General features: G+C 43.6%; 1 protein-coding gene across 1 annotated transcript in view; it reads left to right on the forward strand.

The window, feature by feature from the left end:
• Positions 1-22,609, forward strand: part of ARSH (arylsulfatase family member H) — a 45,492-nt gene extending 22,883 nt beyond the window's left edge. The window contains exons 3-11 of the mRNA XM_075999160.1: positions 110-259; positions 3,736-3,857; positions 5,798-5,923; positions 7,312-7,735; positions 10,869-11,005; positions 14,745-14,879; positions 17,579-17,741; positions 19,139-19,260; positions 22,242-22,609. Of these exons, the coding sequence (XP_075855275.1) occupies positions 110-259; positions 3,736-3,857; positions 5,798-5,923; positions 7,312-7,735; positions 10,869-11,005; positions 14,745-14,879; positions 17,579-17,741; positions 19,139-19,260; positions 22,242-22,609 (1,747 nt within the window). The remainder of the gene's footprint in view (positions 1-109; positions 260-3,735; positions 3,858-5,797; positions 5,924-7,311; positions 7,736-10,868; positions 11,006-14,744; positions 14,880-17,578; positions 17,742-19,138; positions 19,261-22,241) is intronic.
• Positions 22,610-22,926: the final 317 nt, after the last annotated feature.

A 22,926-nucleotide genomic window follows, 5' to 3' on the forward strand; every position in this document is an offset into this window, starting at 1 on the left:
TAGTATAGTTTCCTTATTTTCTACTTTAAGCGGCCTAAAATGCAAATGTTAGTAGACAACGTCCGTTAATTTGTTTCCTTTTGTTTTTCCCCCTCCAAAACACTTCTAGGACCTGCCGGCTGTGGGTGACCCTGTGCTGCCTGCTTGGGGGTGTCCATGGGACGTTCGTGACGAGAAACTCCAGACCCAACATTGTCCTGCTGATGGCAGATGACCTGGGGGTGGGCGATTTGTGTTGCTATGGCAACAACACAGTGAGGTAAACACCGCCCTGGGCCGGCCCTGCCTGTGTGTGTGTGTGGGGGGGTGCGGGGGTGTCCCTGAAGCCACAGCCACCCCCTTCTTTGTCACTGTAAAGGATGTTTTACAGAGAGGAGCCCCTTCATCTGACATTAGGGACTAGCACAAGGCACGCAGGAAAATCGCAAAACCAGGGGCCCAGCCAGCATCACGCAGTCCTGGGTCTCCAGACACCATTGCCGATTTTTATTGTGGTGTCAAAACTCACACATCATAACATTCACCCTTCTAACCATTTTAAAGTGAGTAGTTCAGTAGCATTGAGTGCAGTCACAAATGCTTCAAAACCATCACCTCTGTCTAAATGCCTGGGCTTTTTCATCCCTGCAAAGGCAGATTCTGCATCTCTTAACCACTCCCTTTCCATGTCTCCTCCTGTCCCCAAGCCCCTGGTCACCACTGATTTACTTTCTGTCTCTAATGGATTTGCTCATCCTTGAAATTTCATACAGAGAGAATTACATAATGTATTCATCGTCTTGGGCTGCCATAACAGAGTCCCACAAAACAGGGCGGCTTGACCAACAAAAATTTATTCTCTCAACATCCCTGAAGGTGGAAGTCCCAGAGCCAGGTGTCCCAGGTTCCTCCTGGGTCCTCTCTCCTGGGTGTGTAGACACCGTCTCCTCCCTGTGTCCTCATGAGGTCATCCCTCTGTGCCTGTCTGTGCCCTCGTCTCCTCTGCTTATAGGGTCCCCAGTCCTGTTGGATCAGGGTCCATGCTAGTGACCTCAGTTTACCTTAATTGACCTCTTTAAAGGGCCATCTCCACACACAGTCACAGTCTGAGGTCCTGGGGACAGGGCTTCAGTATGTGGATTTGGGAGGACACAGGTCAGCCCACGAGCTATATAGCATGTGGTCTTTTGTACCTGGCTTCTTTCCCTGAGCATAATGTTTCCAAGCTTCACCCAGGTTGTAGCAGGTGTCAGAGGCTCCTTCCTTTCTGTGGCTGAATAACATTCCGTTATATAGACATGCATGTTAGTCTAGAGCAGGCGTCCTCAAACTACGGCCCGTGGGCTACGTGCAGCCCGCCGAGGACATTTATCCGGCCCGCCGGGTGTTTTTGCCACCGCTGCCTGTCCTGCTTAGCAGCCGACTCGTCCCGGGCCCACAGTGCACATGTGTGGAATGTGCCCGCACTCTCCAATGGTCTGGGGGACAGTGAACTGGCCCCTGTTTAAAAAGTTTGAGGAGCCCTGGTCTAGAGTTTTAAAAATATCTTCCTTGAATTATATTCCAAAGCCCCTGGTACCTGGGGGTCTGCCTTATTCCTTTGCCCTCTGTTGGCAGACAAATCTTGCTCACGGGAAACTATACGGCATCTTTTAGCGTGCATTCAATTCAACAAGCACTGTTTCTTCTTGGCGAGTGGATCGCGGTGCTGTTCTACATTTTAAACATACACTTGTCGACGGGAAGGCGTTGGTCTTAAAGGCATGTTAGGTGTCTATAAGCAAAGGAGGAGCTGAGGGAGGCATTTCCCTATCCACTCTGTGGAAGTAAAGAGGTTAGGAAGGAGACACCACTCAGGATTGATACATTGTCAGTCACAAGCAGATACAGTCTCTGCTTATACAAAATACAGGATCGATACATTGTAAGTTGCAGGCAGACACTGCCTTTGCTCAAACAAAATACAGGATTGATACATTGTCAGTGACAATTGACACAGTGTCTGCCTCTACTCTCACAAAACACAGGGCTGCAGGGACAGCCTCACATGCCAAGAGTGTTAAAGTGCATAAAAGACCCTCCCTCTTCATCTTTCTGTAGGATTATGAAAAAAAAAATGCCGTTCACATGTGATCATGATTGGGTACGGTTTAGTTTTATGGGAGAGCGAGGCAGCTCTTTTTTTTCTTTCCCTGTAGAATTCTACAGGTTTATACAAAAATTTTGCAGTATTTTGAACACCTTAAAATATTGGACAAAATGGGAAATAAACTTTCCAAAATGTCGCAACTCTTTAATAAAAAGACAATCAAGTTTACTAGGAGGAATCCATTAATATTTTACCTAATGTAAGTTAACTCATTAATGTAAGGACTATAAGAAGAACAAATTGGCTAACTTTCCACTGAAATGCGTATTCACTCGGACTTGTGGTGCTTTAATGATGCCAAGTGTCCTGTATTTATTTGTGGTGGTTGTGCCTGGAGATGTATTATTTCACACTCAGCTTTGTGTTTGCTTCCAACCATTGAGGATTCTAAGTAGGTAGACAGGGAGAAGGAGTGGATGGGTAAATGCACACCTAACATGAGCAATGCACACTATCTGGGGGATGGGCACACTTTAAAACTTAGACTCAAACTGTACAAAAGCAATTTATGTAACCAAAACATTTGTACCCCCATAATATTCTGAAATGAAAAAGGAATCACCCACAGGCATTCAAAAAAAAAATAAAACATAAAAAAGTAAAATAAAAACCACACAGAACCTTTTGTTCTCTGGAACAGCACCGTTTACATACCACTGACCTTGAATGACATTGAAGATCAGCCAACGGTAGCCCAAACGTCGTTTCACTTTGTTGAATAACGTCTTGGGTAGATAGTTGTCAGCTGGCAGACAAAGCTAAACATTTCTCGTAGGGTTTTCTCATGAAAGAGTCACATGCAATACTCAACACAGATCGATGTTCGTCTCATCCGATGCAGAATCTGCAATGACAGAACAGTACCTAGTGTCTGGTCCCTTTGCATTTTATGGAGCACAGTTTACAACCAAAACAGCACCAAAACATCAGGTTTCAGATAGGCCAGCCACAGTCTCAGCAGTTTGGCCATTAATTAAAAAAGAAAAAAAAAATCTGTTTCAGAAGCACCTTTTCTGTCCATCTTATGTTCTGTCTGATTTTTTTCGTGAATATTACTGTGATCACGACATTGGAAAAAGAGTTGCTTTTTGGTGCAGCAGACACGAATGAAAATACTGCTAGTTGTAACAGTGTATCACAAAGGGTCGTAGAACTTATCCAAGTTGATGAATTCTGCAAAGTGAAGCTGACAGTCACCCTATCATCAGTTAATTCTGTCAACTGCACGCATTGTGTTTTACTTAGCTCTGAATCTCATCTTCCTTCTGCCTTCGGTTCCTGTTCGGGACTGCCCTGATGATTCTCACGACCTTTGTCATTTCAACAGTTGTCATGTTATTTTGGTATTTTTGCCCATCGTGCTTTGCTTCCTTCTCTTTATGCCTTTGGCCATCCGTTTTTTATTAATTCCTGTAGTTACACAATGTGAATTTTTGCCATCAAGAAAAACAAAAAGTAGGTAGGCAGATGGAGGTTGTAAGGGGGTGGATTTTAGGGGTAGCAGACACACAGAGTCCTCTCGCCCCAGAAGGGAACGGCTTTGAACCTCGATCGTGTTCTTGGGAGTTAAAAATCTCACCCGCTGCCCTGCCTCCTTCTGTCCACAGCACGCCGAATATCGACCGGCTGGCGAGCGAGGGCGTGCGGCTGTCCCAGCACCTGGCGGCGGCTTCCATGTGCACCCCAAGCCGGGCTGCCTTCCTGACCGGCCGGTACCCCATCAGATCAGGTGACTCGAAAGAACCCCAACAGTAGCTTTTCCCCCCAGCGTACTTGCTGAGGATTTGTTTTTGCAGATCTTTATAAGAACTCTCAAAAGGTCGCTCGAAGTATTAGGAATATATATACTCAGAGGGGGCGGTGTTGCTATACCTGGCCAGCCTGAACAGGTGTGCCCCTTAGCAGGCCCTGGTGCACCTGCTACCTGAGTGCACATAGTGATGGGTTGGGGCGCTTGGGAGCAATTTCCCAGCTACTGTGGACATGCCCACATCCAGGTACTTGTGGGAAGTTACTTCAAGAAGCCCCAGAAAGTCTTTTTTTTTTTTTTTTATTCTGAGACAGGATCTTGCTCTGTTGTCCTGGTTGGAGTGCAGTGGCATCATCGTAGCTCACCGCAACCTCCAACTCCTGGGCTCTAGCAACCCTCCTGCCTCAGTCTACCAAGTGTCTTGGGACTACAGGTGTGCCCCACCATGCCCGGCTGATTTTTCTATTTTTAGTAGAGATGGGGCTCTCACTGTTGCTCAGGCTGGTCTCAAACTCTTGGCCTTGAGCAATGCCCCTGCCTCAACCTCCCAGAGTGCTGGGATGACAGGTGTGAGCCACCACACCTAGCCACCAACACCCCTCTATTTTTTAAGAGGCAGCATCTTGCTCTGTTGCCCAGGCTGAAGTGCCGTGGTGCAATCATAGCTCCCTACAGCCTCTAACTCCTGAGATCAAATGATCTTCCTGCCTCGGCCTCCTGGAGTGCTGGGATTATAGGTGTGAGCCACCGCACCTGGTCCCGCTGAAGTCTTAATGCTGACAGAGACCACACAGTAGTTTTAGGATAAGTGGGTTTAATCAGTTGCTGAGGATGAGATTGGAAAAGTGGAAGGCAGAATTGGGCAGAAAGTATGACTGAGAAAATGAAAAGGAAATGAGAGTTGTACATACTTCTTTACCCTCCACCCCTCCACATGCAATGTCAACGTTTAGACTTACTGAGTTGAGTATAATCACCACAGTTTAATATTTTCCTTGGCGGCTTAGCTTAGAATCAACATCATGAACGTCAAGTTTTATACCCAGCTGAAATGCAATGATGTCCTTAGACTCCATTGAAATATTCTAGTTTATCAGTCTCTCTGTGAAATTGGCTGACTGCTGTGTTTTGTTTAATTCTAGTATCTGCTTGTCACCATTTTAGAGTATCCACTGTCACAGTTTATTTTTCAGTGGAAAAAAAAATGTTTTCCCATGATTTTCCTTCCTTCTAAGTGGCAGCTTCTCATTGGCTATGCTCTGGGAAATGAACTAATCATTTTAATTTGAATTACATGAAAATTAAGAGTAAGCATTGAACGTTCTTGTCCAATGGACATTGACTTATTATTGTCTGTTTTTGTTGCCCAGAGAGAACTTCTTTCATAATTCAAGGTTCTCAGTTTTCTTCAAAATAGCTTGGTTGCCAGATAAGCAGTCTCTAAATAACATGGCACCATGTGTGAGGAGCTATAAAGACATGGATCCATATGAATATAAAAAAAATCATATTTATAGTTTCAGGAAATTGAAAGTATTGATTAGGGTGGGATAACATTTATTTAACAAAATCAAGAACAAAATGAAGGGATTGATGGAGAGATGTCAAGTCATTGCCATATATATATATTTTTAAATTATTTGACACAAATCATTCAGTTCAGTTCTTCCTATGTGTCAAAAATTCCAGCAAAAAGCTCAATACTGCGATAATATTCCAACATAACCCTTAACCAAAGAGTTCTGCATTTATCAAGAGTCTAGGGAAGTACAGCCATGAAGTAGAGGGAACACTCAGGAAGGAGCAGCATGGTAGAGGTATAGGAGATCTCAGGCAGGTGGGGATGGGTCCCGATATTTGCAAAGACCGCCATTAAAAGACGGCCGGCCGCGCTAATCCGTTGACGTGTGTGCATTTAGGAATGGCGTCTCCCTACAACCTGAACCGTGCCTTCCCCTGGCTCGGTGGCTCGGGCGGCCTTCCTACCAACGAGACGACGTTCGCCAAGCTCCTGCAGCATCAGGGATACCGCACGGGACTCATCGGTATGGGAATGGGGTCGTGCATGTTCCCTCTCGTTGCACCTGCTCTTGCCCAGGGACGGGGGCTGTGGGCGTGCCGGTTCACTTCTCTTTGGAGAAGGAACTCACCACACGATTACCGGGGACCTCCAGCATCCAGGGTGCGGTATTTGGAAAACCACGGGAACGGAAAACAAACAGGCGTATCCGAGGTGGCCACCAAAACGGAATACCGTGTAGGGCATGGGCTAGTTTTGCGAGGCCACGAATAGCACAAAAACTAGTGCCTTCTTACAGACAAACTCTTGAGTTCGAGAACTTTAAAGCACTCGTAGTGGTCATGTTGAGGCCACTGCCGGTCTATTTAGATCACGTAACATCCCGTGCCATTTAGAGGGGCGCGAGTTTGTAAGGCAACATACGGCCGGGTAAGTTTGTCCCAGAGCATTCCGGTCCAAGGAGATGTTCCCCTAGGAAGACAAGGTGTGATCAAATCGTTGTGGGGAACGGGGGATTCTCAACGTGGATTGCAAGACACACAGTTCTGACATGTCCTCAGTAAAAAAAAAAAAAATAAGGAAGAACACTGCAACCAGCAGGGTAGGTATTCTTATGAAACTCCACCTGCACCCTAAGAGTGACTAGCTTGGAGCAACCTTCTCATATCTTTAGAGAGGAGGCAATGCTTGAATCAAATCCAGCTCTCCCATTATGAATTAATGGGACTTCAGGCTTCTGAATAAATCCGGATAGTGTATTTCCCATTGGTCAGCAAAGGCCTGGGGTAGATTTAGCACTAAGACGTGTGCAAATATAATGATCTGACCTGTAGAGAGCATATGCTCGATTAAAAGAATCACATCACCAGAATCCTTTTGTTCATGATGAACCTCTTTGGCTAGTTCATTATCCCTCACTTGGGGGCCATTGGAGAAAAGCTTCATGCATCAGATTTTGGTTACCTTTCTGGGGGATGGAATAAGAGAGTTGGAAGCCACAGCCAGATGGGAACAGGAATGTGTGCAAAGTATTCCGAAGGTCAGTGGTATCCCGGCCACCAAACACCCAAGGCTCCTCAGCTACTTCCAGATACCTGGAAGATTTCTAATCTTTCACCAGAACGTTTGGTACCAAGCAAACTGTTTCATTCGAATCCAACACGATGTTCCTCCTCTAGCAAGCAACAGGATTTTGGTTGCATGGTTTTCATCGGAAAGGTGCAGATTGTAGGGAAAAAGCCATGGATGATATGTCTAGGAACCTTCTTAGGGAGTCTCGGAAAGTCCTTGGGGATATTGAGAAGATACCACAGTGATAAGAGAATAAAAGTTACTATCTAACTTTCGCAAAGGGAGTTCCGTGTTTTGGAAAGGGAAGAGTGTTGCAATGGTACAATTTTATGTTGCTTGCAGGAAAGTGGCACCTGGGACTGAGTTGTGCCTCCCGGGGTGATCACTGCTACCACCCGCTCAACCATGGGTTCGACTACTTCTACGGGATGCCTCTTGGGCTGCTGAGCGACTGCCAGGCGTCCAAGAGGCCGGAACTGCACCGCTGGGTCCGGATCAAACTGTGGATCTCCACGGCAGCCATTGCCTCGGTCCCTCTGCTGCTCCTTGTCCCCAAATTCGCCCGCTGGTTCTCGGTCCCCTGGACGGTCATCATCATCTTGGCTCTCCTCGCCCTGCTGTTTTTCCTGTCCTGGTACTCGAGTTACGGGTTCATCCGGCGTTGGAATTGCATCCTCATGAGAAACCACGACGTTATCCAGCAGCCCATGAAGGAGGACAGGGTGGCCTCCCTCATGCTGAAGGAAGCCCTCACGTTCATCGACAGGTATCTCCTCACTTCTTGCCCGATCTCCTGCACAAGAGTTTTATTCTGATTTCATAGCAGGCGGTTACATCTTGACATAATAATATGGGCCCAGGCCGGGCGCGGTGGCTCACACCTGTCATCCTAGCACTCTGGGAGGCCGAGGCGGGAGGATCGCTTGAGGTCAGGAGTTCGAGATCGGCCAGAGCAAGAATGAGACCCCGTCTCTACTAAAAAAATAGAAAGAAATTAGCTGGATGACTAATATATATATGTATATAATATATATACATATATTAACATATATATTATATATAATAAATATATAATATAACATATAATATATATAATATTATATATATATATTAGTCAGGCATGGTGGCTCATGCCTGTAGTCCCAGCTAATCGGGAGGCTGAGGCAGGAGGATCGTTTGAGCCCAGGAGTTGGAGGTTGCTGTGAGCTAGGCTGACACCAGGGCACTCTAGCCCATGCAACAGAGTGAGACTCTTGTCTCAAAAAATAAAAAATAAGTTAAATAATATGGGCCCTTAAGAAACGTATGGTATACTTGAACCTGTCCTTAGATAGAACAGAGTAGTAACATTTCCTGCCTGTTTTCAATGCTTGAAAAGGCAAGGAAACATATTGTTTTCACTTACCCCTTTTAAAAAAAAAAAAAAACAAAAAACCTGGAATTACTATATGCGTGTTGCTCCAGTGTGGATTGGTATTGATGTCTACATGGATTGAATCTTTGCTGCGGGTTTCCATTCAGATGCAGCCGGAGGGAGGCTTCTCTGCTCATGGAGTCTTGGAAAGTGACTCTTGGTTTATGGATTCCGAGTTTTAGGTTGTCTGTGTTCGGTACAAGTGAGGCATGAATGTCATACCAGCTTACTTCGGGGTGACAAGTTAGAGGCTCATTAAAGTTGTCAGGGCAGGTTCTCACTGACGTGGTTTCTCTTCTCCCTTAGCGGGGTTGCAGGGAAGTGGATAGAAGATGATATATTGTAACTCCACGGGTAGAATGAGTAGGTGGTGGGATGTCATTTGCCTATATACCTCTGTGCCTGCCACATTCATTATTTCCTCCAACACGTCAGGCAGAACCGTGGTACAGCTGTATTACCTGATATTTCCCTGCCGGCTCAAGTTTCTTGTGCAGTCTTTGAGAGAACACTACCTTCCCTCCCCCTCTTTTATTTATTTTTTGAGACAGAGTCTCACTCTGTCACCTGGGCTACAGTACGGTGGCATCAGCCTAGCTCACAGCAACCTCAAACTCCTGGGCTCAAGCGATCCTCCTGCCTCAGCCTCCCGAGTAGCTGGGACTACAGGTGTGCGCCACCACGCCCGGCTAATTTTTTCTATTTTTAGTAAAGATGGGGTCTCGCTCTTGCTCAGGCCGATCTCGAACTCCTGACCTCAAGCGATCCTCCTGCCTTGGCCTCCCAGAGTGCTAGGATTACAGGAGTGAGCCACCTCGCCCAGCCCTTCCCCCTATTTTAATGCTGGGTGTAGCAGGGCGTGAATGGCTAGGTTTGGAATAGTTATATGTGATGTTAAAGTGTAGGACACAAAAGCAAGATGTGAATGAGGGCGGTTCCTTTCTCTCTTGGGGTGGGCAGGCTAGATATCATGAGGTTATGAACACCTCAGCTCCTTCTAGCCTACTCTGTACCATCCTGCATGAACAGTCTCATGGCCCAAGGTGGATGCCAAGGCTCCAGCTATCACACTTGTGTTCCAGAAAGCATGAAGGAGGAGGAGGAGGCAATGATGAAGAACTCTTTGTACAAAGGGCATGTTATTATTATTATTATTATTATTATTATTTTTACTTAAGTGTTGCCACTCTCCCTTGGCTGGTAGCTATTCCTATGGACACTCTTAGATGTAAGAGATTCTGAAAAGCATATTTTGTGATCACGTATTCGGTTAAATATTGGAGCTGGTGTCCTTGAGGAACACAGAGGAAAGTGGAGATTACGGTGCATTTAATCCGTACTGCAGTCTATCTGGGTCTGTCCTTAGGACATGATTCCTCCAAACCTGTACTTGAAGACACACTCTCGGACAATAGATAAAAAGAATATTTATCTATGTATCTATCTATGCATCTATGTATCTATCTGTCTCTCTCTCTCTATATATATATATATATACACACATGCATACACACCCATACACATATTTTATTTGTTTTATAATTTCAGAATATTACATACATATATATAAATATTTATTTTTTATTTTAGTGTATTATGGGGGTACAAGTGTTAAGGTTACTTATATTGCCCATGCCCCCCTAACCCCTTGAGTAAGAGCTTCAAGCATGTCCATCCCCCAAACGTTGTACAGCGTACTCGTGGTTGTATACACCCATCCCCTCCTCCCCCCTCTCACCCTCCCGACACCCGATAAATGTTACTCCTATATGTCCACTTAGGTGTTGATCCGTTAATACCAATTTGCTGGTGAGTCCATGTGGTGCTGGTTTTTCCATTCTTGGGATACTTCACTTAGTAGGATGGGTTCCAGCTCTATCCAGGAATATACAAGAGGTGCTCGATCACCGTTGTTTCTTAAAGCTGAGTAGAACTCCATGGTGTACACAGACCACATTGTATTAATCCACTCATGAACTGATGGGCACCTGGGTTGTTTCCACAGCTTTGCAGTTGTGAATTGTGCAGCCGTAAACATCCGAGTGCAGGTGCCTTTTTCATAAAGTGACTTTTGATCTCTTGGGATAGATGCCCAGTCGTGGGATTGCTGGATCAAAATGGTAGATCTACTCGTATCGCTTTTTGAAACAGCAGCTGTGCCCATTCAACAGAGACGAAAAGCTGTATTCATTCGCCCGCCACTTTATCTCAGATGCTAAGCTGGATGCAAGAGCATGCAAAACGAGCGGCACCGAGTATTCCGTAGGGAGCCCGATGTTCTGCAAGTCTTTGTTTCTCCTCCCGTCCTTTCAGCGTCAGTCCTGCTGCTGGGGCCCCGACTGCCAGGGGCGGTGTTTTGTTCTGGAGCTCACAGAAGAGTTTCACCAACTGTCACGGGGTCTCTCAGCCAGGGCAGGGTCACGTGCAAATGGGAGAGATGTCCCTTATCGACAGAGGTCATTCCGCTGACTTTCTGCCCCTTTAGGTATAAGCGGGAGCCTTTTCTCCTCTTTTTCTCCTTCCTGCACGTCCACACCCCACTCGTCACCAAAGAGAAGTTCGTTGGGCACAGTAAATACGGGCTGTACGGGGACAACGTGGAAGAGATGGATTGGATGGTGGGTGAGTACTCGGTGACATCGCTTTGCATATGCACAAGGCAGGAGCTAGAGGAGAAAAAAAACAAACTGTGTCAGTTGCCTCAAAAAATGCACGTGGCATACACCCGACAAGCATTTGTTTCAGCGAATCTTATTAAAATCCGGGCTTTCGTTGTCCAGCAAGATCAGTTAAATACATCCCCCAAGATAACAGCTTGGGTTTTCCCGTCTTTAACGTAAAGACAGCCACTTTCCCGGAAAACCCCGCCGGCAAGATAAAGTACCGTGCGGGATGTCGACGTTGCTAGTTATTTCGATGGATATAAAACGAAATGCGTTATTCGTGTTAGTTAGTTTCCGCAGGGAACGCTTAGAAATTGGGGGTGGGGATTCGTCTCAGCCAAAGCCATTTATCTCAAAGTCATCGTGGTCAATGTAGAAAAGTAACACTAAGCAATAAATCGAAAGTGGGCAGCTGGCAGGAGGGAGGGGGAGGAAGGAGGGGTATTGCATACATACCAGAAAAATAAATAACTGTGCTGCTGCAATTGCATTTTTCTCTCACTATGCGCGTGACAGAGTATTCCTTCATCTCAACAAGGGTGTTTTACTTTTGAAACAGGATACGTGTATTTTTTTTTTCCTCTTGCAAGTGGAGGCTTCTGAAAACTGTGCTATGCAGAGGCATCTAAAATAATCATAACCCAGTTCTTTGCTGCTCCTATCCATATATGTTAAGTGCCTTTGAAAGAAATAGAGCCGTGTTCATTTAAGTGCATTTAAGGTGCGTTAAAACAAGTTTTATTGTACATATATATTTTTTTGGCACTGCAAAACCACAGTCTAGATGAGTGGTAGGATATGACTTTAAACATCACTGGCGAGCTAGTGGCATCTCATAGGACAAGCAGACGCGAAATTTTGCCCTTGGGTAAATTTCTCTTTTATACTTCTACTACGTGTATCTAAAATTCTAGATACTATTTTAACACTCACAGTCTACACTTAATTCTAAAGAGAAGCCAGAGTGCGAGGAAAGTAAGTGTTGTCAGAAAGGCATTTAGGCAGGAATAGGTGGGAAAAAGGAATGTACTGTTCGAGACAATTCTAGGGCTTAATTAAAGGGAACTAATCCCTGGTCAAAACCCTTTTTCGGCTCCTTGAACTAAAGGTAATTCTCTATTCCTTAACTTAATCTCTACTGTGGTATGTGTGTGCATATTTACATACAGTTTCATTCGCTGGTAGGTAAATGCAAACATTGCAACCTGTTACAGTACAAAACAGCTACAACATTGTTGCTTTTATGTACTTATATGGTTGTGGTATTTTCCCCATCTCTTTTGAAATTGCTTTCGTGTACTTACACTTTCAGTCATAAGGAGAGTTTTCTGCAAAGAGGATTTCTACTAAAGTCTGTATTTAATGTGTGTCACTAACAAATAATTATGTTTATTCTATAATGTATGTAAATACATAAGATGTGTTACAAAAGCTACTAATTGCATTTAGAAAATGGCTAACATTGTTTTTACACAGGGGAAATGTAAGAGTAGCTATTTTTTTTTTTTTTTTTTTTTTTTGCGTAGCCATCTCTCGAATATTCTTGAATTTTCTCACTCATGCCTTGTAAATGTTTTATCAAAACTAGAGATATATCCAAAGTCAGAGAGGCATTTTCGTGTCTATCGCTTCTTATTTAACAATATGATTATAAAACTCAAGGGTTTACTAAGTTATCAACTTTACTCAAAAATAAGCCATAACAGTACTCTACTTGATATGACCTGCAGAATGAGCTTACTGAATTCTTAAGAATTCAGTAACATTTTAAACATTCTATTTAAAGAAACTTGTGCATATTAAAAAATACTTTTAATCACTTTTCATTATTGACTCTTTTCTAGGTATCTCTGGTAAGAGGTCCTATGACCGACCCATTGCCATTAGCATTTACACATGCACACGCATGTATGCATTTTATACAATTCATATACGATGATATATATATATATATATATATATATATATATATATATATATATTTCCAAACAGAGAAAAAGTTTGCAGCTATTTTATTTACATGACATGCATTAGAAATCACTTTTACACATAATCCTATAGCGAGATCTAACATGAACTGATAGTTTACATACAATTATCTTCTTACCAGAAAGCCTGCGTAATCTCATCTCCTGCAAACCCTGGGCTAAAATAAAATTCTTAATTTCTAAAGCAGCAACATTGCTAAAAAAAAAATGGTCAGTGCTGCTTCCAAAACAAATCACTTTGAAGCAATAGTTAGACAGAAATTTGGTTAATGCGCTTACAAAAAAGGGAGAGTTTTCTGTGCGGCTAGATACATTTTCTCTGATGCTCCAAGCTGCAACCGCAGTCAATTGGCAAATGCCCAGGAGAAATCAGAAATTAAATTGATAATGTTTGAAGTTGCACTAGACCAGCTTTCTACTTGGTTTTTTTTTTGTTGTTGTTGTTTTGTTTTGTTTTGTTTTAACTGTCAGCTTCAGGGACTAGCAACTCATTAAAAAAAAGTGTTTGCTGACTCTAGCAAAATGTTAGTTATCACCAGATCCGAAACCACAGTCCAAACAGCAAGAACCACCTGCAATTTAGGTATGGACTTCAGACGGCAACAGAGCACTGCAGACTCTTCATGGGAAGAGGTGCTCCCCCCTGGAGAAGTGTTTGGCTTGGCTTGCACATCTCTGGAGATGTGATGGATCAAACCATTTCTCTTTTATTAGGGCTCATAGTTTAACTGCTGGACCTAATTCACGCTACCTATTTGAATTGTTGTGGGAAACGATATTACATGTTATCACATAATGCATATAATAGAATATACTTTCTTATTTATTATGTACAATGAAAATGGTGTACATAATGTATGATAAACTTATATCATAAACCAATACTTTATATACTATCATATATATCATCTTTATATACTATCATAGTATATTATCATATACTAATTATGATATAAAATTAATCAATATAATTAATATTTACATTATAATATTATTTAAGTAATCACATTAATATGATTATACAATGAATGTGATATTATATAACACTTATAATATTATAAAATGGTATAAAATAAAGTTAATGGTACATATATTTTATATTTATATTTATATAACTATTATGTTTATAATAAAATGTATTTAGTATATAGTAGATATGTATGTAATATTCTCAAGTTTTATTTCATTATTAATATTATATTTTCTTATGTTTTATATCATAAACATGTATTTTACATAATATATTGATATATTAAGTTCTATAAAGTAAAATATTATTTATATGTCATATAATCATAACAACTTTTACACAATGGTATTGCATATTAACAACTATTATAGAATATTATATAACAGTATAGTATTTCTAATGTTATGAAATTACGTATCATTATAATAAATAGTATGTATGATACATACTATAATATATTTCATGTCCTGTTTATAATTTATTATAATATATTCGATGTCTAACAATAAATTATGTGTTCCTAGCATTATGCACGAGCATATATTTATAAGAGATACATGGCATAGATTTACACACCCTATAATAAGCGCACGCAGCACCTCTAGAGACTAGTACGTGTTACAGTGTCATGCAACCGTTGCCAATTATACAATGCCATAGAACACTGTTACGTGTGACAAGTGCATAATGGTAACAGGTACGTGCACGAGGTAAAGGCTTCCTGTTTCTGACCGTGGCAGGTAAAATTCTACAGGCTCTGGACCAAGAGCTCCTGGCCAACCGCACGCTGGTGTACTTCACCTCGGACAACGGCGCCCGCCTGGAGCCCCGGGACGGAGCTGCGCGGCTGGGCGGCTGGAACGGCGTCTACAAAGGTGATTCCTCTCAGACAACTGATGCCTCTCGCTGTAAAACCAGCAGGCTCCTCTGTTAGCTTTGCGTTTACCTGAATCCACTGGCCATGCTATTTGCATATTTTTTCGTGAGTTGTTTTTATGTTAGCTCTTCACGGACTAGGTGGGGGGGAAAAAAAAGGCTGTGCATTTTGGGGCAATTTCCGAGAGCTTCGAATAAAAATGTTGGAAGCAATGGCAACCTCGTGAGAGGAAATATATATAGGGGTCTCAGTGATCATTTGCAGAGAGTTTTTCAGCCTCAGTGCATTTGACATTGGAGTTTGGGGGACTCTTTGTGGTGGCGTGTCCCGTGCACTGGGGGTGTTGAACAGCTCGAACCCCCAGATGATGGTCGTACCTGCCCACAGCCGTGACAACCAGTGGTGTCTCTAGACATTGCCCCAAGTCCCCTGGGAGGCCCAGGTCACTTCCAGATGAGAACTGTTCCTCTAAAATGATGCTCACTGGAATGCTTAGATGCAGGTTCTTAGTTTAATAAAATCAACCACATTATCGCTGTGTCTCAAAGAGTGTCACCCTGACCAGGAAAAGCGTAAAGTCGCTTAGACTGAGGTGCCCACCTCCTTGTGGTCAGCCCTTTCATCCGACTCCCTATGAGGCTCTTCTTGCTGGGTTATTTAACCGACTTTTTGGCAAATTGGTGCCAACAAAAGCAATATTTTAAACAAGCATTTGGTATTTGCTATTCCTGTCCTACTCCCTCATTTCCAAGCCAAAGAAATAAAATGAAAACCCAAAAGGGTATCAAAGTTTTCATTGCTATCGAAACCAGAATGTTTGGGCTTCTTATATTTTATTAAAAATATAGTGTGTTTATATATTATATACATTCAGTATGTATATACATTTCTTGTATTCATGATAGATAATACGATATATAAATTCCTACATATTCACTCTATATTGTTACAATATAAAATCCAATATGTAAAGTATATATAAGATTATATATAGTGACATATATATATATATAGCATTATATACACTGGATTATATATAGTAAGCATATATATAGCATTATATACACTGGATTATATATAGTAAGCATATATATAGCATTATATACACTGGATTATATATAGTAAGCATATATATAGCATTATATACATTGGATTATACATTCTGAATTGATAGAAGATGGATTCATCTCTGTCTTGTCATGACAACATGCCATAGACGTGACTTTGTTAATTAGCAAACACGGAATCCGTGTTAAGGCTCATAGAAAAAGTAGAGGTTAGAGTTGATTCACTGTATTTATGCCATCTAATGAGACGTGGTTATCACAGTTGTGATGACCATAAAAGATGTGAATATGACATCGTATTATAATCACGATGATAATTGCTCGTATGGGCTTGTGTCTGTGTGAGGCCCACATCCTAAAACCTGCCCATATCCTTGCAAAAGGATTGGCAAAATTGTCGTGAGCAGGTGTCTGTCACCTTTCAGGAAAAGTTCTCAGCTTCACAGAGACAACGGATACATTGCACAGACAAATGTATTAAACGTCCCGGATGAACAACTGATTCTGTTGTCATCATGCCTCACAGAGACATAGGTTCTTAAGTAAGCTGCAGAAAATGTCCGGGTAGCTTTATGATTGTTTGTCGCTTGTCAAACTTAGAAACAACAACATGAATTTGGTTCAGGGAATTTTTCAAGTTTTCATTGCAATAACGAACAGGGCTGAGGACCTGGGTCGGCTTTGAACACTGCTTAGGCCAGGGAATGTTTACACAGATAGTTTTGCATCATTTTTTAGAAAGAGAGGAAGAAATTTTTCCGCCCTAGAGAGGCTCATGTTTTTTTCCTTAAAGAGTCTGTGTGATCTTGACTGTGTCATTTGGCACAGGGCAACGTTTTTATCCTGCAACAGATGCTTCAACCTCAGGATTGGAACGGTCACTCGGGCGCATTTGTGCTCAGACACACGGACGAGGACCTTTGTCTAAGACGTGATGGTCAGCGCTTTTTTTTTTTTTTTTTTGCCTGTAGACAATTTCCCTGTTCACACTCTCTTCTGACTGCCTCTCTACAGGAAGCCACTGTAACCAGGATAAAACCTGCGTGGAAAGCAATTGATTTCTTTAAAGAAAGCTCAAACCAGAACTTATTACCATAGACGATGTAAACACCGAAACCAAACTAACCTCCCTTCGCTCACAGAAACAACTGTTTTGCGTGGGAAACTGTTTTCAGGCTGCCCGCAAGATAATTTTTCCTGGATGGTTGTCACACTAAAGACATTTCCGAAAGTCTGTCTTTGGATCTCAAACAAGCCTTTTCTGTGCTTTCAAGTCCTGTCTAATTCCGATAAGAGCTGAAGACTTTCCCACTTCCCAAACATCCTTTCCCCAAAGCATGGAAGGTCTGTGGCATTCACTGTCACATAATATACACAGTATCTTACCGCAGCACTTATTTTTATTTATTATTACTGAATGTGTCGCTCACCCACTTAAGGGTTTGCAACAGTGTATTAACTTGTGGAAGTCAGCAATGATGCCTCGTGGCTACTTTGTATCTATCTGTCTGTGAACTTGTGGCACCCTGGGGGGGTCTGCCGCCAGCTCACGGGAAACTTGCATCTGGACTGAGTCTCCGATGCAGCGGGGAAGGTTTAACTCACCTGTGTTTGTCATCTTTGCTTTTAGGCGGCAGAGGGATGGGCGGGTGGGACGGAGGCATCCGTGTGCCTGGAATATTCCGGTGGCCGACGGTGCTGGAGCCCGGGCTGGTGGTGGACGAGCCCACCAGCCTCATGGACATCTACCCGACACTGTCCTATCTCGCGGGAGGGATTCTGCCCCAGGACAGGTACGGAGACGGCGCTTGTGCCTAAGCTCGGGAGAGATGTTTGGCTGTCTGTGGATATGCTAGATACCTGTGCTAGATGGCTCGCCGATATTTCAGCCGGACGGCCGGATGTCTTTGTTCCCTTGGTGCAAAGTGGGATATTTTGTTTCTTTCCTTCATAGAATATGTCTGAACATTCCCCCTTGTGTTACTGTTATGCATGCAAGGATTTCACTTTTTTCCTATGGGCGGGACCTCGCCCCGTTTTGTTTCTCACAGCTTCTAGACCATCCAGCAAATATGCGCTAAATGAATTACCGAATAAAAACACGTGGGTGTAAGGGTGTGTGTGACGAATGAAGCTATCATTTGTCCTTTGCACTTTCTCTGTGAGCTTTGAAGGGAGCAAATTCACTGCATGCTTTATGGGTTTAATCCTCTGTGTGTGTGTGTGTGTGTGTGCGTGTGCGTGTTGGGGGGTGGTATCTATTCACCCCTGTGAAGTTTTATTTAAATCAAAAGACTGTGGACTCCCCATCAAATGGGTATTAACTGATCAACGCTAATGTGCACATATGGTAGTAACATTCATCAGGTGTCAGGCAGGTGGGAGGGGAGGAGGGGATGGGAATATTCACACCTAATGGGTGTGGTGCGCACTGTCTGGCAGATGGACATGCTAGAAGCTCTGATTCGGGTGGGGCAAAGGCAATATATGTAACCTAAATATCTGCACCCCCGTAATATTCTGAAATATAAAAAAATAAACTGCAAAATTTAAATCCCCCCCAAAAAAGGAAAAGATCACGAGGAGCTCAATCTTTTCAATGCACGATGCACGACATGAATTCAAACTGCCTTTAAGGTATGAGAATAGTATTTCCAGCCGGTCCCTTCTCCCATGACCTCAGAAAATGAATTGGTTTTCAATCTCTTTCTTTTTTTGTCATAAAAAAAGTGAAAAACATGTCGTAAATTTCAAGAAATTTGTTCTTTCTCCTCTTCCTTTCCTTCCTCTTTATTTTGTCATAAAACATGTGACAGATGGCCAGGTGTGGGTGGCTGACACCTGTAATCCCAGCACTGTGGGAGGCCAAGATGGGAAGATCGCTTGAGGTCAGGAGTTCGAGACCAGCCTAAGCAAGAGCAAGACCCCCACCTCTACTGAAAAATAGAAAGAAATTAGCCAGGAAACTAAAAATATAAAAAATTAACCGGGCATGGTGGTGCATGCCTGTAGTCCCAGCTGCTCGGGAGGCTGAGGCAGGAGGATCTCTTGAGGCCAAGAGTTTGAGGTTGCTATGAGCTAGGCTGACGCCACGGCACTCTAGCCCGGGAAACAGAGTGAGACTCTGTCTCAGAAAAAAAAAAATGTGCATAGCTGACTGCTTTTTCTGCATGTCCCTTTCTGTCCCAAGGGTGATTGACGGCCGGAACCTCATGCCCCTGCTGGAAGGGAGGGTGTCCCACTCAGACCACGAGTTCCTCTTCCACTACTGTGGGGCCCACCTGCACACGGTCCGGTGGCACCAGAAGGACTGTGAGTATGGACACCGTGGACACTTGCAAACTCACAAGGGCGCGGCCCAGGCCTCCTGTTTCTCGGGAAGAAATAGCATGTGCAGATGCCACCTGGCTAGGACAGTTTTATTCCCCCTAGGAATGCTGCCTAAGCAGCTAGCATGTGCAGTAGCATTTTAGAGAGAGGCGTGTGCATGGTCTGTACCCACGAGAGATTTTCATTTACAGAGGTAACTGAGTGTTGACCCAGACAAGGGCTATGTCACAGAAATATTTTTTATGACTTAGATTTCCAAAGACAAGAGGCCGTGTCCTTGCCAGGCAGGGCTGCAGGCGGAAGCTCCAGGTTTTGATCAGGAAGCAGAGAGCCCGGGCTGCAGACAGCGTTTATTGGGGTTTGCAAGAGAAAAACAAGGCAGGTGAGAGTGGCCAGCTAAGGAGGGGCTGGTTTGGATAATTACAAGTGTTGGGTTGTAACGACTGCTCCTACCGTGTTTCCCTGAAAATAAGACCTACCCATGAAATAAGCCCTAGCAGGATGTCTAAGCATGTGCGCAATAGAAGCCCCACCCCGAAAATCAGCCCTAGTGATGGGCGTGGCTATGAAAATCAGCCCTAGTGAGGGGCGTGGCTATGAAAATCAGCCCTGGTGATGGGCGTGGCTATGAAAATCAGCCCTAGTGAGGGGCGTGGCTATGAAAATCAGCCCTGGTGATGGGCGTGGCTATGAAAATCAGCCCTGGTGATGGGCATGGCTATGAAAATCAGCCCTGGTGCTGGGCGTGGCTATGAAAATAAGCCCTGGTGGTGGGCGTGGCTATGAAAATCAGCCCTAGTGCTGGGCGTGGCTATGAAAATCAGCCCTAGTGCTGGGCGTGGCTATGAAAATCAGCCCTGGTGATGGGCGTGGCTATGAAAATCAGCCCTAGTGATGGGCGTGGCTATGAAAATCAGCCCTGGTGATGGGCGTGGCTATGAAAATCAGCCCTGGTGATGGGCGTGGCTATGAAAATAAGCCCTAGCGCTGGGCGTGGCTATGAAAATAAGCCCTAGTGATGGGCATGGCCATGAAAATCAGCCCTAGCGATGGGCGTGGCTATGAAAATCAGCCCTAGTGACGGGCGTGGCTGCACAGCGCGTCTGCACAACCCATGTGTGTCATCGCAGAGCTGGAAAGAAGACGAGCAGCCCTTCTCATCCGCCCCGTGAGAGCTCTAGTGGTCCACATGAGAGATCAGGGCCGATGGTTCTAAAAGAAACTGAGTCGCAAGAAATTCAGGATGGGATTCAGGGTTTGGAGAGTGAGGATGATGTTCCAGAAGAAGACGACTTCACTCTATTTGAATCAATGTAGATGGTTGTACCGTACTTAAAAAAAAAAATCCCCTGAAAATAAGCCGTGGGGTGTCTTCTTGAGGAAAAATAAATATAAGGCCCTGTCTTATTTTCAGGGAAACATGGCAGCTGTCTGGTACCTTGCCCCCGGCTTGATTTAGTGCGGAGGAAATATTGTCTTGATGTGTATGAGTTAGATAAAGGAGGTGGTTGGATTGCACACGACAGGCACAATGCAGAGTAGGTTGGTAATTATCTTTAGGAATTAGCTAGCCCTGGAAATTTGGTTTATCTCAAAGGCAGTAAGGTTCTTCAAGATGCCAAAACATCATAAGATACAGCAGGTTTTTTTTTTTTCTCTTTTGTTCAGCACAAGGATATTTTTTATTTGCTGGCTTCCTTTTGGAAATAAAAGAAAATTCCTTTCCAAACCCAGCTGGGGAAATAAAAAACAAGAAAAAGCAGAATAAAGGTTGCTGGTTAATCTACCTTTTGAAATAACTGCCAATAAAGTGATGGGGTGTATTTCTTCCCAGGTTTTGTTCCATGTGTAGGTCTGTAGGCATTACTTCCTTGCACACTGATAACTTTTTAATACTCTGTAACCTGTTTTAAAAAACTGCATTCCTCATTGACATGGATTATATCAGTAGATAACTTTTTGTATTATAAATAACACTGTATAAACATTCTTGTGTACACATCTTTAAGTCCTTATCTAAATGTATTCTTACGACAAGTTCCCAGAAATGGAATTATTGGATTGCAAGAGTACTCACAATTTCATTTTTGATGCACATACCCAAATTTCTCTTTAGAATGTTTATTTCTAGGTCTATTTCTATATATATATTATAGAATGTATATATATATATATATATATATATATTGCTGTTTTAAATGATCATTTTTTCCTATCAATTGTTTTCTTAGATATAAAAAATTTTAAAAACATGATTGATGCATGTGTGTCCACAAGCTTGGGGGCATGTGGGAAAGAGGAAAGAAAGAAGGAAGGAAGGAAGGAAGGAAGGAAGGAAGGAAGGAAGAAAGCAAGCAAGCAAGAAAGAAAGAAAAGGGAAGGAAAAGGGAAGGGAAGGGAAGGAAAGAAAGGGAAAGGAAAGGAAAAGAAAGGAAAGGAAAGGAAAGGAAAGGAAAGGAAGGAAGGAAGGAAGGAAGGAAGGAAGGAAGGAAGGAAGGAAGGAAGGAGTAAGAGTGAATGGAAGAAGGCAGAAAGAAAGAGAAAACAAAGAGAAAGAGGACGGGAGGAAGGGAAAAATACAGAATGATTAATCTTGCCCAATGAACTTTGCCAAATTCAGGTCTGGAAGTGACATTCAACCTTGGATAATCACCCACTTTGCCCATGCCTCACGCATCAGGTCAAGATAGAATCACCCAATCTCCACTTGGGTGGCCACTATCATTTCCAAATGTTCTCATGACACAACTTTTTTTTAAAAAAAAAAAAATCCTTCAAGTTCACGGTAAAAATTGTGCATTTTTCTGACAGTCGAGGGAGACGCTGCCGTGGCCATGCAGTTATGTGCAGAAGAATATTGTTGATTGCTAGGAAAACCACTGGAGAACTTCTTGTTTTCCTTTGTCGGAGAAAGCCCTAAGACCACCACAACGGTGGTGTCACCACAGAGCTCTGTTTTGCAGGTGCCACCGTGTGGAAGGTTCATTACGTGACTCCCAGATTCTACCCGGAGGGGAGCGGCGCCTGCCACGGGAGTGGGGTGTGCCCATGTTCCGGGGATGTCACCTACCACGACCCTCCTCTCCTCTTCGACATCTCCAGGGACCCCGCCGAAGCCTGGCCCCTGAACCCCGACAACGAGGCCCTATTCGATCCCGTGATCAAGAGGGTGGAGGCGGCCATCCAGGATCACCGCAGCACGCTCACGCCCGTGCCCCAGCAGTTCTCCGTGTTCAGCACGGTCTGGAAGCCGTGGCTGCAGCCCTGCTGTGGGACCTTCCCCCTCTGTGGCTGTGACAAGGAGCACGACATCCTGCCCAAGGCTCTCTGAGCCAGCGGGGCCACTCGTTACGCAGCGCGAACTCACTGTTACCACGGCGGCAGGGCCAAAGCCCGCCGGACTCGTTCATTGCGTTTGGGATAAAAAAAAAATAATAATAATGATGTTTTCAACTGTCGTTATGTTCTCAGACATCAATTCTTCCTTCACAGGGCGTGGGGGAAACGAAAACAGGTCCGTACGACAGCAAAACCCTCCTTTCTTCTTCCCTCTTCAGACAGCAAAACCCTCCTTTCTTCTTCCCTCTTCAGACAGCAAAACCCTCCTTTCTTCTTCTCTCTTCCAACAGCCGAGAGAATACCAGAGTC

The sequence above is a fragment of the Microcebus murinus genome, chromosome X (genome assembly GCF_040939455.1).
Source record: "Microcebus murinus isolate Inina chromosome X, M.murinus_Inina_mat1.0, whole genome shotgun sequence".
Lineage (NCBI taxonomy): Eukaryota > Metazoa > Chordata > Mammalia > Primates > Cheirogaleidae > Microcebus > Microcebus murinus.